The sequence below is a fragment of the Neoarius graeffei genome, chromosome 8 (assembly GCF_027579695.1).
Source record: "Neoarius graeffei isolate fNeoGra1 chromosome 8, fNeoGra1.pri, whole genome shotgun sequence".
In the NCBI taxonomy this organism is placed as follows: domain Eukaryota; kingdom Metazoa; phylum Chordata; class Actinopteri; order Siluriformes; family Ariidae; genus Neoarius; species Neoarius graeffei.
Genome location: NC_083576.1, coordinates 76,168,399 through 76,186,117, shown reverse-complemented (window position 1 = coordinate 76,186,117; position 17,719 = coordinate 76,168,399). Strand labels below are relative to the sequence as shown.

Below are 17,719 nucleotides of genomic sequence, written 5' to 3'. Positions count from 1 at the left end.
TTGATAGTGCTTAATGCACTCCCTTAAATGAATTATGGTTTGTTTATATCTCGATCTTGCCGCACATATAAAATAATTGATAATGTGTATGAAAAAGGCTTTGATAGTACGTATGAGGTTACCCCATACGTAAGAAGGTCCTGGGTTCGAGCCCAGTGGCCGACGAAGGCCTTTCTGTGTGGAGTTTGCATGTTCTCCCCGTGTCTGCGTGGGTTTCATCCGGGTGCTCCGGTTTCCCCGACAGTCCAAAGACATGCAGGTTAGGATAATTGGTGACTCTAAACTGACCGTAGGTGTGAATGCGAGTGTGAATGGTGGTTTGTCTCTCTATGTGTCAGCCTTGCGATGATCTGGCGACTTGTCCAGGGTGTACCCCGCTTCTCGCCCATAGTCAGCTGGGATAGGATCCAGCTTGCCTGCAACCCTGCACAGGATAAGCGGTTACGGATAATGGATGGATAGTGTGTATGAAAAAGGCTTTGGACGAAATGTCTCAACTATTGGACGAAATGGCATTGGACAAAGCGTCCTGATCCCACAGAGAGGTCAAAATCAAAAAAAAAATAATACCCATATGGGTGGGGTTAAAAAAACTCCACTTGAGACCAATTATGAGACACACAAGAGCTGTAGCTGAGGTTGAGGAACTGTCAGAGCCAGGATTCACAAACCATTCTGACAGTGCTACATCATTTCTATCCCTGGGTTTCTTTTTTACTGTTTCCCATTGTTTCCAGGGGAAAAGCAAAAGAATTAAAAAAAAAAAACACACATCTGGTTTAGACTATGCCTCCTTGGGGGTTTAGAGACGGATTACGGATATTTGGAGCACTAAACAGATACAGATAGTGACACTGCGTTAAAAACAAATAAATACATCAGTTAGTAAGAGATCTACATAAAACTGCTTGTATATGCATACAGACTGTATAGGCAGTTAATCATTGAATAAAACCCGGCTGGAAAACTCACCCTTCTTTTTCCTCAAAGTAGCTTTAACATAAAAGAATATTCAGTTTTATTCATGAATGGATATTCACACATCAGTTACATAAAAGAAGGGGGATTCAAAACAGATGAAAAGCAGCAGAATGGCATTAACCTGCATAAAATGTAATGCCATATCACACAGTTATTACCTTCATGCAACGGTCTACTCTACACAAAATCTAGCAGAACCAGACAGGACGGATTGAACAGTAACAAGACACAGAGACGTGTTATCGTCGAACATTTTTAAAATCCAATGTTCTTTTGGTGTAAATGCCAATAAGTCTGTTCGATTTGACCAGAGAAAATTGGCACCAGAAGCAAAACCAATGTCAGTGATGCTTTCTAACTAGTCAGAGCACGGAAATCAGAGAAGGGATCCGTGCAACCTGGCGCTGTGAAGCGAGAGCTGATCAGGCTATAAATATACATAATATATAAATATATAAATAGGAATACAGTTCTCTGCTTTTCCGCTCTTAGTGGGGGTTTTTGATACGAAAACACAGAACTGACTGGTAGATCGTATGTGGTTTTTTTGAAACTATATCATGACCCAGTAAGATAATACAGACTAATTTATGTACTTTATAGAAACAAATATAGAGTCAAAGACCACAAACATCCATATTCTGGGACTCAGAAACCACACACACACACACACACACACACACACACACAGAATATGAGCATGCTGAATAATTACAATGGAAAAACAAACTTACCTTTATCCACTTTTTCAACCCAAAAAAGATAAAGAAAAGGCATGAAACATTAGCGTACATTGTTTGAGTTCTGACCAATCAGAATGACACTAAACATTAGCAAACAAGTCACTTGTAGCTTATTGCTTGTGGGTGAAGAAAAGATAGTAGCCATAATGTACTTCTCGAGCCAACTGTTTAAACGCAAATTTAAACGCACACTCATCTGTGTGAAACTGGTTTGATTCGCATGTTTCATGCTAGGATTCAATCTAGCTTCACTGCTCGTGCAAGTAAACTGTACTAGCTACGTCCGAGAGGTACTAACGGTCTCTGCTATTCCATCCAAGCTATGTTTTCTTCGTAACAACTCGATACCTATATCTAAAACAATGGTTATGTGTTTTCTTCCATTTTCGTGCATCGAACAGTAAAGTTGTGAGGAGGGAACCGAAGAAACATCGGACCACACTGAATAATTAACAGTTATCCCACGAAATCGAGTCGTACATGAGCTGATAGCTGACAAGGCACATAGCACAGAGTCGGCTGTAAGCCATGTACGACGAAACTGAGTGGGATAATTGTTTTATTCTATCCACATTCACAGGATTTTGAGAAACAGAGCATTTTTGTGGCTACTGCCTCACCGAGGCGAAGCCACTATGCCATCATATTGTAAGAATGTAAGAATGAATGTAACTATAGCGCACTGCGCAACCACCAGAACAGCGAATCGTGATCTCGCGATATGAACAGTTAATCTCACGTTATCGAACGTACACAAGAATGAGTCATCGTGTTGTAAGAATGAGTGTAACAATAAGCCTAGGTCACAACCGGACGTATGATTTTTTGTCCGTGCGATTTTTGGCGTTTCCCAAATCGCTGCGTTTTTTTTTTTTTTTTTGTTCGTGGAGAAAGACGCACGTTGGCCGTAAGTTTGTCTTGCAACCTGAAAAAAACGTAAGCGCCCGTAGAGTTTGTTTGACATGACAAAGAACCTCTGCGGCCGGTCTGCGGCCAGTCTACGGCTCGAAAATCAGCACGTCACACGCGCGCCCTCCGCACGTTTCTTGCGTTTTTTGCACGTAGACCGGCCGTAGGAGCACGTACGGCCGGTTGTGACCGAGGCTATAGCGAAACTTCGTAACCAATCAGCACTTATCCTGATCAAGTTCGATTACCCGTTCTACTTCTTGATAAACTTCGGAACCAATCAGAACCAGAAACGAAATAAGAGAAACCTCATTATAACTTCGTAGTATCGGAAGATAATCGGCAGATAAAAAGATAAATGAAATTCACCTCGTGGTTCGCCGAGGCGACTGATTCGATATCGAGTAAGTGGTGTTTATTTAAAGAAAATTTACCTTTTGATTATCACAGCTTTTGTATTTATAAGCAGTAGCCACATGTACCCATAGGGTATTTTTATTTTTTTTGCAAATTCGATAAATAAAAACTTTATACAAAACGTCCGACAAAATCATTTCTGCTTAGAATGTAAACAAACCAGCAAAATGACAGTAGCAACTTGTGAAAAATGCGATAATAATTCTTGAAAAAAAAAGATACATTCTTACCATCAAATACTTTTATTCCATATTTTGTTGTTTTTTTGAGGGTTTTGTTGGTTCAGCAAAACTCTCTGTCATTTTGTTTTTCTCTACTCACGGTATAGAAGCTGATAGCCTAGTAGTAGAGTAACCAATCAAAGCGCACAATTGCTCATATCCAGTTAATGTGGATAGAATAATTCCTAATACCTAATTTGCAAAAAAAATGTGAAAATCTCCATCTCGGCTCTGCATCTTGCATGTACGTTGAAAAAGAAAGGGTTGTTTTGATACTTGCTGGTGTGAAATACAGCAAGGGGTCGCATTTGAATTATTTTTAATAATTTATCATGTTTTAATCCCTAGTGTATATGGGATAGGTGGAGCCTATGGAGTGGAGAAAAGTGACACAATATAAGTCACCGTTGAACTGAAAACCACGCATTCTTTTTGGCATCAACGTCTTAAAATTCATGTCTCTATCATCAGTTTAAAATTAAGTGTCAGCAAAAGCTAGCTGTAATCCCAAAATCCAAATAATCACACTTCCTGTCTTCCCCTTGGAGGCTAGAGTAAATATTCACCAAGGCATCAAATATCAAATTTATAACCGACTTCATGAAATTAGATTACAGAAAATTATTACAATTATGTTCTTGTAGAGAAAAGGATTCTGGACATTCCTTAAGCCATTGTTTACCCATTTTTGGTGTGTTGGTGTATGGTGCTTACCCAAGTCCTCCAGTTCTGAGGTCATGGATTTGGACCGTGTGGAAAGTGCAGTGGATGGCGCTCTCCTTGGAGGGGCTGGAGCTTGAGAAGCAAATGAAAAAAAAAAAAACCAAACAAACACACAAACAAACAAACAAAAAAACATAATGGGTCACGTGCTAGCATTCAGCATTTCATACTGCGATTTACAACACTGAATTCTGCACATTGAAAAGTGTTGTAAGAAACAAGCATATATATATATATATATATATATATATATATTAGTGCTGTCAAAAATGTCGCGTTATTATCGCGTTAACTTGACTCAATTTTAACGGCGATAATTTTTTTATCGTGAGATTAACGCTCTGTGACATGATGTAGGTTTTTCATAAGCTTTTGAAACTGCCAGGAACTTGGAACAGAGACTTTGCTTAGAAAAACGATAGCAGCTAGACTGTAATGCCACGCCCCGCACAGCCAGAGTCCTCTGCCCTCCTCCCCCCAAAGAACCAGCGCGGGCAGGGCGCGCTAGTAGAGATGGGATTTATGGCTCTTTGATGGGATCCGCATCTTTGTGATCCATTCTTTGAAAAGAGCCGTTCAAAAGACTGGCTCATTTGGCTCTTTTAAAATATTTATTCAGTTTTAAGAAGACAGCGTCTAAAGAAGCCAGATCCCTGTGAACTGTAAACTCAATGCTATCCCAGAAATCCTTCCTGTAATATGCAAATTTGGCCGCCTCTGATTGGACAGCGCGACGCATCAACAGGCAGAAAGTGTAAAAGTACAAAATGTGTTAAGTGAGCTGAAACAGTAAAGATCAGATTCAATGCAATATTTATCAACGAACAACTTCAAGTTAACATAATAGTGTACTTTATATTATAATCAAGCATGTCAAGCCTACCGTCACTGTGTAACCTGTCTCTCTGATAGACTAACTCAAGCAGTAGATCACTTCACTCATGGTTCTCTTGTTAGTCTCGGGACGAAGAGCCCCGGTGCTCAGCTTAGGTTTCAGTTTGCAGTGGCTGTGTCAAGACGTGTTATGCTTTGCAATAAGAAAAACATTGGTACAAAACAAGCCCATTCACTTTTTTATGCTGGTAAGAGAATTACAATGGCTTTTCGTGTGACAAAAATGTGCGATTAAATTGCGATTAATCACGAGTTAACTATGACAGTCGCGACATTAATAGCGATTAAATATTTTAATCGCTTGACAGCACTAATATATATATATGCGCCAATCATCAGCCATGGCATTAAAACCACTGAGAGGTGAAGTGAATTACATTGATTATCTCATTACATACATGTCAACCTTTGGTCAATCAAACCTGTATAACCAACCTCCAAAATCCGTATTTCCCTTATAAAATCCGTATAAGATGCAAATTAAAATAATTTACCTAAAATGTGAACGATAATTAACAATGATATATCCCAGTTACTTTTTATTCAATATTAATAACAATAAACCTTCAGAATGAATACAAAGCTCCAATGTTTGACAAAAACACAAAGTGTTATCAGCGTAGTTACGAAGGAAATACTTCGTTGTTTGGAGACAGGTTTCACCGAGCGGCTATTATTCGCGAGACTTCATATTAGCCACAAAGTCAGGAAAATCTGTTCGTAAAATTACGTTATAATGACCAAATACAATGAAAAGTATTTTTCCAGTCTCACCTGTGAAAGGTAATCCCATGTGATCTCGTTTGGACGGTAAACCTGTTGGTACAGTTAAACGCAGCACATGAATGAGGCATCTTTATTCTCGGCTACTGTCTGGACGCTATACCAGAGACGGCTGAAGAATCTCCACTTTGCCACATCCAATAATGGCGGCGAGGATGACGTATGATTCTACGCAGAAGGCGGCGTCTATGTTTATATGTCTATGACTTCACGGTTGGCGGGATTCTCGCAATGCGGTGTGCGCATGATCAAAAGTGGAACGAAGGCTCGCTACCACAAGATAACGCGCGATTTCATAAGACTCTTTACTGGCTGTCTGTGCTTTCTGTGGTGTACAGTACGTTTGTAAATGTTATGCGCTCTTTTATCATCGTGGGAATTGATTATAGCTCTAAATAAATATTGAAGTTTTTTTTAAAGAATCCGTATAACTTTATTTATACGCCCGTATACTACGTTTATTGAATCAAATCCGTATAAAATACGGACATTCCGTATAGGTTGACATGTATGTCATTACAGTTACATCAAGTGAACAGTCAGTTTTCAAAGTTGATGTGTTGGAAGCAGGAAAAATGGGCAAGCGTTTGGACCTGAGTGACTTTAACAAGGGCCAAATTGTGATGGTGAGATGACTGGGTCTGAGCATCTCCAAAATGGCACATCTTGTGGGGTGCTTCGGGTATGCAGTGCTTAGCACCTCCCAAAAGTGGTCCAAGGAAGGACAACCAGTGAACCAGCGACAGGGTCAAGGGCGCCCAAGGCTCACTGATTCACAGAGGGAGCAAAGGCTACCCCGTCTGGTCCGATCCTACAGAAGAGCTACTGTAGCACAAACTGCTGAAAATGTTAATGCTGGCTGTGATGGAAAGGTGCCAGAACACACAATGCATTACAGCTTACTCTATATGGGGCTACATAGCTGTAGATCAGTCAGAGTGCCGATGCTGACTCCTGTCCATCACTGAAAGCCCGACAATGTGCAAATGAGCATCAGAAGTGGACCATGGAGCAATGGAAGAAGGTGGCTTGGTCTGATGAATCGTATTTTCTTTTACACCATTTGTCGCTTACCTGGGGAAGACGATGCACTATGGGATGAAGGAAAGCCATAGGAGGCAGTGATGCTCTGAGCAATGTTCTGCTGGGAAACCTTAAGTCTTGGCATTTATGTAGATGTTACTTTGACACGTACCACCTACCTAAACATTGTTGCAGACCAAGTTCACCCCTTCATGGCAAAAGTATTCCCTGAAAGAGCAGGATAATGCACCCTGACAGACCGCAAAAATTGTTCGGGAATGGTTTGAGGAACATGACAAACAGTTCAAGGTGTTGACTTGGCCTCATAATTCCCCCAGATCTCAATCTGATTGAGCATTTGGGATGTGCTGGACAAACAAGTCCGATCCATGGAGGCACAACTTACAGAACTTAAAGGATCTGCTGCTAATGTCTTGGTACCAGAAACCACAGCACACCTTCAGGTCTTATGAAGTCCATGCCTCGGTAGGTCAGAGCTGTTTTGGTGGCACAAGGGGGATCTCGGCAATATTATGCAGGTGGTTTTAATGTAATGGCTGATTGGTGTAAATCTGAGAAGGGCTAAATGAAACGACCCACGTAATGAATGTACCTTTTTTTCGAGCCGTATCATCAGGGTCGGGATTTCTGCTGACTGTTACGACTTTAATGATGAGATGATTTCCCCCATGACGGATCATATTAACCACCTGTTTGTGGCCCACCTTCACCACGTTGTCCTTGTTAACCTGAGAAATGAAAAGCAGAGGAGAACCAAACATCCAAATCTGCTCAATATCTGACCACTGCGTAGAATTTTCTTTTTTTTAAATATGTAAACACCAGAACTTGATGTGAAGCACATTTCTAGCCACATGTTTTGGTATATACTGTAGGTTGTGGTGTAGACCATGTGGTAGTCAAATGCTATACGGAATAGTGAGTTATGTTTTTTAAATCTCTCATCTCATTATCTCTAGCCGCTTTATCCTTCTACAGGGTCGCAGGCAAGCTGGAGCCTATCCCAGCTGACTACGGGCGAAAGGCAGGGTACACCCTGGACAAGTCGCCAGGTCATCACAGGGCTGACGCATAGACAACCATTCACACTCACATTCGCACCTACGGTCAATTTAGAGTCACCAGTTAACCTAACCTGCATGTCTTTGGACTGTGGGGGAAACCGGAGCACCCGGAGGAAACCCACGCGGACACGGGGAGAACATGCAAACTCCGCACAGAAAGGCCCTCGCCGGCCACGGGGCTCGAACCCGGACCTTCTTGCTGTGAGGCGACAGCGCTAACCACTACATCACCGTGCCGCCCCTGTTTTTTAAATCTATTTTTCATAATTCTACTCGATGAGTATTTTGCAGCACAGCGTTTTCTTTTCTTTTTTTCCCTATGAGTACAGCCACTGAGATAATGAGATAATGGTCCCAGCTGGGCTTCCCTGCTAAAATACAGTCTAACAATAGTAACATGAAAATAGCAATCTGATGGCAGGCAAAACGGCTACGTTCACAAATTCCAGATGCAGTCTTTCGGCCTCGACTGCTTCTGTACGTTCTTAACGGACTCGTATCTGTCCTGAGCTCTACTCTGAAATAACACACATATTAACATCTTCCAAACCAGTCACATCACGTGCATGTCATGACATGAACCACTACAAACCATGTCATATTTGCCAGACAATCCATTGCTGCCATGATAACATGCTAGAACAAGATAGCAGCAGGCTAACTAGTCCTGTAGGTCGGGGGCGTCGTGGCTCAGGTGGATAAGGCGCCATACCATAAATCCAGGGACCCGGGTTCGGTTCCGACCCGAGGTCATTTCCCGATCCCTCCCTGTCTCTACACTGTCCTATCCAATAAAGGTGAAAAAAGCCCAAAAAATATCTTAAAAAAAAAAGTCCTGCAGGTCAGTTAACTCATGATGTCATGGTCAGGGTGAGAAGGTGAAAAATACATGTTGCTGGTTTTACAGTGTTGTTGTATGTCTCATCTCATTATCTGTAGCTGCTTTATCCTGTTCTACAGGGTCGCAGGCAAGCTGGAGCCTATCCCAGCTGACTACGGGCGAAAGGCGGGGTACACCCTGGACAAGTCACCAGGTCATCACAGGGCTGACACATAGACACAGACAACCATTCACACTCACATTCACACCTACGGTCAATTTAGAGTCACCAGTTAACCTAACCTGCATGTCTTTGGACTGTGGGGGAAACCGGAGCACCCGGAGGAAACCCACGGGGAGAACATGCAAACTCCACACAGAAAGGCCCTCGCCGGCCACGGGGCTCGAACCCGGACCTTCTTGCTGTGAGGCGACAGCGCTAACCACTACACCACCGTGCCGCCCTGTTGTTGTATGTGTGTGTGTTTTTAATATTTTTAAAGGGGACATTGTATTGTGGAAAAACGCACTTTTTCACTGCTTGTACACATGCATTCGGGTATCTGGACCCGACCAAACCACAAACTGTGAAATAATACAATCCCGTCAGTTTCTTTCGTGCTGCCTGTTTCCTTCAACAAGCTGTTCAGATTTGTCTCCTCTTTCTATGTCACAAGTGGAGCTCATTAGAATGAGCCCACCCTCTGATCTGAGTATCTCCACTCATGGCATGAGAACTGCCTTTGTGAATGAATATTCATGAGCAAAGTGCTACCTGATTGGCTAGTGGAAGAGGGGCGTGAGCTGAGCAGTGGCTCGTTATCATTTAAAGGAGAACTGAAGGCAAAATTTTTATGACCAAAATTCTATTTATCTCATTTTATTAACTACAGGAATGCGTTTTTGATCGCTATTTTGTCACTGCTATAGCAAGTTACGAGTGTCTGAAATATGCTCTGTAATATATCAGTCCGTATGTCAAAGCGATGGCCGTAAACGAGATTCGTTGAGACCTGTGCGAGACATCGTAGGACGGACGTAAAACGTACAGCGGAAATCCAAGTGACCAACATCTGCCAACGTTGTCAAAAGACGCGCGCGCCCTCTTTCGAATGCTGATGTAATCAAGCTGGAAGTTTTGTTTGTTTTGATAGCAATCAGGAAAGTTTGAAAAAAGTAGGCAGTAATCGTCATTTAAACTCGTTTTTGTGCAATATTTCGTTTGGAAAACAGTTTTCAAAATGGCGGCACTGACACCTGGCTGACACTTCTTCACGTTTCGAAGTCTCGCACAAGTCTCGTGAAGATCGCGCGGATAAGCGACGCCTGCCGTCGACCAAACGAACTAAATTCAACACGGCTAAAAACTGAATAGGCCGATAAGTATAATATTTAATTGCAATTAGTTGCCAATACGAGTCACGATATAAGGTTACTAAAACCGAAAACGTCATTGAAGAACACGTTAATTAAGAAATAAAGCAAGTTTAAAAATGACTTCAGTTCACCTTTAAAGGAACAGGCCGTTCCTCAAATCAGCCGTTTTGAACAGGGCTGTTTAGACGGGGTGAGAACGGAGCTACTGTGGTGCTTTATCCTTGTGGTATTTTGACCAAAGCATGTCCCAGACATTTCATTAAGACCTCAGGGAACTGCATCAACTTGTGGAACAGGGGGATAATACGTCACCTTGACATTTTAGTTGAGACGCTTTCGAATATGCAGGACTGAAATCCAAAGCATGCTTGATATGTAAGAGAGCCTCAGTCTGAACAGTCAAACCAAATTAATGTGACTTTTATGCCCACTTCATGAAAAAAAAATCACAATGACGATAAACTTGTGTAGTCCATCATACATCTGCATATTTGAGTCATTAGTCACTTTAAAAAGATTTTGTGAGCAACAGAAATCAGAATTTAGCTCTCAGGCTTGCAACGTGAACATAACCAAATTAATCAAAATTAATATATTTGAAAAATATCTGCATTTTGTAACCCCATCTAAACAAATCCATCCATTATCTGTAACCACTTATCCTGTGCAGGGTTACGGGCAAACTGGAGCCTATCCCAGCTGACAATGAGTGAGAGACGGGGTACACACACGGAGACAAACAACCATTCACACCTACGGTCAATTTAGGTGGGGTTTACATTAGACCGTATCAGCGGATCATCAGATTAACGTTTTTAAAACGATTAGCGTGCACACAGCAATGCCAATACACGATTCGCGTGCACACAGCAACGCCAATACACGGATACGCTCGGCTCCGCAGGCATCCTGCGCTCCAAATCACTCCGCCCTGAACAGCGAGTGCCCTCTGGAGGGTGCGCACTCCGGCCCTGCGCAGCTCACAGAGCACGAGAGTGAAGTGCACAAGCAGTGATTCGGGACTGAGCCGCTGTGTGTGTGATCCCAGTGCATATCGGGCATGCGCGTCACTTACCACTTGCAAGTGGAAGGATGGCAAGCCTAAAGACAATCATAACTACACAATGGGCAGTATTTGCATCAGTATTTGCAGTATTTTCATACTTTTATACTCTTTAATGAAAGGTGATACAAGGCGGAAGTCCGCGCCGTTTTTCAGCAGTCGCGTCACATGACCAACGCCAGCGAATCAGGAAGGTGGATGTCACAGTGACGTTGTCCAATGATGACGCCAGCTAGAGCTCAGCACAGCGTATCCACGTATTCTCAATGTTTACACAGCACCGGACCAGACACGATCTGGATTGAACACGTGGACCCTGGCGGATTCCCGTTTCCCGGCGTTTTAATGTAAACGGACAGTGCATCCGCGAAGAAAACGAGACAGATACGGTCTAATGTAAACTTGGCCTTAGAGTCACCAGTTAACCTAACCTGCACGTCTTTGGGGGAAACCGGAGCACCCGGAGAAAACCCACGCGGACAACATGCAAACTCCGCACAGAAAGGCCCTCGCCGGCCACTGGGCTCAAACCCAAGACCTTCTTGCTGTGAGGCGACGGTGCTAACCACTACACCACCGTGCTGCCCAAATAAATAAATGAATGAATGAAAGAAACATAGCTTAAGGGTTGTTTTACAATCAGGGTACGCAAGCTAAAAATCACATTTAACACTTATTATCTTCAATATCAAAAGGCTTGACTAAATAAACTTGGTTGTTCATTGTAGCCCTGCGATCGCTCTATTTACCATGCAAAAAAAATTGGTGATAATGTTATTTTTGGTGAATGTATGGCAATGTGTGTCATATTTAGCAAAATTACTCGTGTCATTTAGAAAAAGTGCTTTTTTGACCACAGGTAGCTCCAAAAGGGATACACTTACATCATTCTTTATACCATAAAACACATATTTGGTTCCATATCATTGGAAACATAGTTAAGTTTTAATGTTGAATGCCAGTAAGTTTTCAGACTATTCTGATCAAATTAGTATGTAATTGTGTCAAAAAAAAAAAGTCCTCTCTGAGACAGCTAATTTTTCAATATAAAATAACATATCTAAAATGATTATTTTCATCCTAAAATGTGGTCAAGATATTGGGACATAAATATTAGAGACAACTAACACAAAGCTTACAGCCTTATATTTAAAAGCACTATGGAAGTAGTGGATTCTGAATTGTCAAAAAAAAAAGTCCTCTCCGAGAATCACTTCATTTGTTTCTCCCATCTTATAGCAGATTACACAAAACTACCATACACATATGTCAAAAAATTACCTGAAATCTGTTCTTTAACTTGTCTTTCATTTAAAAACTGGTACAAGAACCAGTTTGAATCAATTTGAATTTTGGACCCCTGTGACACAAACTTTGTACCCTGATTGTAAAACAACCCTTAATCCTTAAATTATGCTGTGTTTGTGTAGCCTAGTAAACTAGACCCACCCGCCTAGCGGCCAAAAATATTTTTTGCCTAGCGAATGGGTCTAGCCTCGCCAGGGCCGTTGGCAGCTTTGGCTGGGCCCGGGACAAAATAATCTGAGTGGGGCCCCCCCCAAATAATCTGAGTGGGGCCCCCCCAAATAATCTGAGTGGGGCCCCCCCCAAATAATCTGAGTGCCCCCCCCCACACACACACACACATACGCGCGCACGCACATCGCCACACAGCAACCACCCACACCCAACCCCTCTTTTCACAGTCTCCATTCACTCCAACCCTTAAATAACAGGTATTCCAAGCCCATTATAACAGTCAACCATTTTATTTCAACATTTCAACATATTTACAGTTTGAACATTTCCTTAGTCTGCAACTATTCAGGTGCGAAATGCAATGCGCCGGACTTTTGCTGTGGCAAAGTCGTCAATAAGGTCATTGAAGTGCAGCTTCTTTGCAAGTTCGCGCTCTATAGAGAGCATAGCCAGCCCATTGAGCCTCTCCTGTGACATGTTTGAGCGCAGGTAGTTGATAAACCAAAATGATTGTTTACGGGATGGAACTGGGCCTCAATGAGAACGGAGTTATGGCTTTCCCAAAATCTGAACATAGAAGCATCACCACTAGTGATGTGTACAGTGAGTTTTTCAATGTATTTTTTTTGTCTTGTTTTTCATAAACGTCCTTTCCGTACTCGATTTAGAATGTTACAAAAAAAATTGACACCCTCCCAACCACGTAACATTAGCCTATCTGACCTGGGGGCTGACACGTTTATTACGGATAAACCAAAAGGATTACAACGTTCCCTGGATATAGAACTGGACAGAGAAGATTTCAAAATCTTAACCTGTAAGCAACAACAATAAAACAGAGGTTGTTTTATTCATTTAGGGCTTATTAGGCTACTTTCATTAATTGCGCTTTTCATACAGGCCTATCATTTTTCACTTGAGCAAGGGAATTGTTTGAAGAGTATCCAGTCTAAGCGAAAGTTTAATGTTTTGCAACAGACTAACCTCAAAACACCCCATTTATAGCCCATTCGTTACATTAAACTCTATCTAGCTGGCAATTTCACATGCCGTCGTATCTACACGGGATGATTTCCAACAAAATAAGGTTTAATTAACAAGAGGCAGCGTTCCACGGGCTTTCAGCTAACCGGAGTCCAGCTCAGCGCAGCTCAGCAAGCGTGCCTAAAACATTTGGATATGATTGCCACATACGTATACACATACAAACAGCCACTCAAATCTCCACTGCCAAGCCTCTACCTCTCCAACGCCAGATCCATGTAAACAACATGGACGATTTGGAATTACCTTCTTCTATTCTATAATCGGCTGGTCAGTGCTATACTCAATACTTAAGTGACTTACCCATCCAGTGAGGATTATTTTGTTTACAAGATGCCACATCTGAGTCGCTGACAAATCCTGAATTTCTGTAAAGATAACTGTGCAGAGGTTTATAAGCACGCAGTGCTTCACCACTGAACAGTGAGGGAAAGTTAATGAGGTAATTATACACGTCCGGGTATTCCGCTGGCAGTTCAATATCCGGTCGTGAAAACTCCGCCCGGTAAGCCATAAGGGTCACAAATCTGTAGATCGTTTATTTTAGACATATATCTAGTTATCTGTTCATTAGAAAAATGAGCGGTGTAGTCCGTCGGTTGAAATTGATCCATTCTGTACACGAGTTCAGCGGTGTTTTTGACCGACAAGATGGCGGTTGTGTACTTTCCGGTCACGTGACTGCAAGATCTCTATAGTGCCGTGTTATTTGGCGCCTTAATCAAAGACCAAACCATTTCTGCATTAGGGGTGGTACGTGGGTTCTTGAATCTATTTTCGAAGACAATAAAGGCAAAAGAACCAGAAATCATTCATTGAATGCAAATATAGCACATTTTTCTCCCCCAAATCAACACATTTTGAAATGAAACAGAATGATTAATGGCATCTTGATGAGGGACCAGTTCTGGGCCCCCCCTCATGCCTGGGCCCGGGACAAAATACCCGGTTGTCCCCCCCTGTCGACGGCCCTGAGCCTCGCACCATATAAACAAAAACACCCCGGGCATCAAATCGTGCCCGCCAATCACAACGCAAGGTTTTTGTTTGGATTCTTTGGGCGGGCTTTTGCAGGAGTGACGACAAAGCTGCGCGACGCTGGAGAAAGCGCAACAGGAAAGATGGCTACGGCTAGTGAACAGCGCGCGTTTGACTCCGCTTTGGAATCAGTTTTAGAAGAATTAGACTTGGAGTTTTCGTTGAAACATGAGCAGGAAGAGGCTCTCCGCTCATTCCTTTTCAAGAAGGACGTTTTCGCTGTTTTGCCGACCGGCTATGGCAAAAGTCTGATCTACCAGCTGGCTCCGCTCGTAGCCAAAAGGATGGGGCTAGTTTGTGCAGTACGAAGAATTAATAAACAGCTTTGAAACATTACTTTTTGATTGTTTCTTATTTTCCCGTTATTTTAAATTTAAGGGAAATTATTTCACCAAACACCACTAAATAAAAACTCTCAAAAACAGTTTAAGCAAACCCTTGAAAAACACTTGGAAAAAAATGTGTATGTGGTACAGACTCCAAACTTGTGGTCATTATCTCCAAACTTCTTAATATCTAGAACCTGTTTATTAATTAATACGCATTTTGAAAAATTATTTATTTCAAGGCCTCCCCCACTGCTTTCTGTCGCTCTGACTACGTCACAGTCACTGTTGCGCTGATTGGTCAGAGCGTTGGCCTATACGCACAGAGACAGTTTGAAAGACAGCGGTTTGTTCCTCCTACCCGCTTCGGAAATGTCTACGACCGAGACCAGACTAAATATTCACATTTAGTCTGGCTTGCCAGGCTAGTGTTTGTGCTGAATTGTGCCTAGTTTGGTTACTCAGCTGTTAGAACAGTTATATTGTTGTGCAAGTCTGTGGTTGGGACGTGATTAACACACTCAAAAAAAAATTATATATATATATATATATATTAGTTCTGTCAAGCGATTAAAATATTTAATCGCGATTAATGTCGCGACTGTCATAGTTAACTCGCGATTAATCGCAATTTAATCGCACATTTTTGTCACATGAAAAACCATTGTAATTCTCTTATCAGCATAAAAAGGTGAATGGACTTGCTCACCGTTCGAGCTACGGGGGTACTCGGGGGATCCGAGATCCCCTGAAACAGACATGAGATCCCTTGAAAACATGATTTGGGAAATGTTGGGGGGGTCTCTAAAATATTGGCAAAATGATGTTTATTGACATAGCAATCGTGTGTAACGGGAAGCATTTGCATATCCGAAGTGAGCACGCGATGGAGATCCGCGCTCTGAGACAAGCGCAAGCACACCCCCCCCCCCCCCCCCCCCAAGGGGAAAAAAGGGATCCCCCGAAAATATCGGCATAGTTCGAACACTGGTTGTACCAATGTTTTTTTTTTTATTGCAGAGCATAACACATCTTGTCACAGCCACTGCAAAGTGGGGCTGGAGCCGCCGATGGGAAAACGAAACCTAAGCCGAGCACCGTGGCTCTTTGGGGGAGGGCAGAGGACTCTGGCTGTGCGGGGCGTGGCATCATGTCACAGAGCGTTAATCTCGCGATAAAAAAATTATCGCCGTTAAAATTGAGTCAACTTAACGCGTTAATAACGCGACATTTTTGACAGCACTAATATATATATATATATATATATATATATATATATATATATATGCGCGCACACACTGTCATTCTTTTGTGCTGATTTGTGCTATACAGCCATTTTTGTGCCTGTTTGACTTTTTGACACATTGCACGTTCTATTCACTGTGATATTACTCCCAGCTTTTAATCTACACTAATATATGCAAGGAATAACACGACAGCTCGAGCATTCTACAAAAATAATACGAAGTGGATTATTTCCATGTAACAGCACAGTCTGGAGAGAGTTATTCTGCGAACACCACAGTGCACATTTTAATGGTTTATGGTTAGGATTTTAATGTTATGGAGAAAACTAAGTTCATATTATCGCTTATGCTATAGCTGTGTTAAACAGTCACCAACAACCTCTCTCTCTCTCCATCCCTCTGTCTTTCTCTCTCTCTCTCTCCAAAAATGCAGCTAGTCATTTGACAGAGAAACCAGAGAGCATGAACTCCTCTGTCCTGAAGATTTTCCCGTGCTGGGAAACTTTACAAAGCTCTTATAATGTGCTCACAACCAAGACTCCTCCAATAAAACATGCACATCACCATATCAATAATTATACGTTTTACTTTGTTAAAGGTACGATCTCGCTTTTTCTTGGTACTCTGGTCTTACCAAGAAAAAGCGAGATCGTCTGCAAACAGCTCAGAACAAAATAGTTCGATATCTACTCGGTGCCTCTCCTCGGACCCATGCAGGTCATGTTGAGTTTGAGCAGGTCAAGATGTTGCCAGTGAGCCTACGAGTCAAACAGCTTAAATTACATCATATGCACAACATTATTCACGGTAATGCTCCACAATATCTAACTTCTGCCTTTATTCCAAACTCTTCCTGCTGTAATACCCGTTCAGGTTCCCTCTCTCTGCTTATCCCTTCTTTCGGACAGTCCTCTTTCACATATACTGATGCTTGCCTTTGGAATGGTTTACCTCGTCATATACGGTCTCAGTCTTCCAAAGTGCTTTCAAACATCTAGTCCGAACCTTTTTATCTCAACAGCTTTTAGAGGAAGAACTCAACCCTTTTGTTAAGCTATAATCTAACTAGTCTTCTGTTATTATATTGTCTTTGTCCTGTTAATTTTGATACAGGTATTGGTTTACTCGTATTTTGCACTAAGTACTTTTGCACAGTATTATCTTTTTATTTTTATATTATTATCATATTTTTATTTTTTTCGCGGTGCGGTTTCCATCAAATCCTGCGCTCTGATTGGCTGGCGAGCAGGTCCGTATCCTACCGTACGGACCCCAGTTACGGACCCCGGTTACGGACCTCTGGCGACTCGCTCGTTCACAACAACAACAAACATAGTAGCAATTTTTGTCAACATTTATCTTTTTTGTTTTTTTTATAAGATTTATTTATAAGATTATCAAAAATCTTATAAATTTTTGCCAGCATGCCAGTCTTCACAGCGAAAGCGAGTTTTACTACCCTGAGGAAGAAGAAATAAAAGAAAACATTTCAAGAGAAAGCTAAAACCTCCAACTTGCTAACGCCGAGCAAAAACATGGCTGAATC

At 42.0% G+C, this 17,719-nt stretch overlaps 1 protein-coding gene across 1 annotated transcript in view; it reads right to left on the bottom strand.

Moving 5' to 3' along the window:
* The window catches only part of shank2b (SH3 and multiple ankyrin repeat domains 2b), a 423,060-nt gene that overhangs the window by 9,808 nt on the left and 395,533 nt on the right, over positions 1-17,719 (bottom strand). Inside the window, exons 16-19 of the mRNA XM_060928256.1 lie at positions 7,308-7,443; positions 3,986-4,066; positions 1,716-1,724; positions 973-993 (exon numbers count right to left, since the gene is read on the bottom strand). Coding sequence (XP_060784239.1) covers positions 973-993; positions 1,716-1,724; positions 3,986-4,066; positions 7,308-7,443 — 247 coding nt within the window. The remainder of the gene's footprint in view (positions 1-972; positions 994-1,715; positions 1,725-3,985; positions 4,067-7,307; positions 7,444-17,719) is intronic.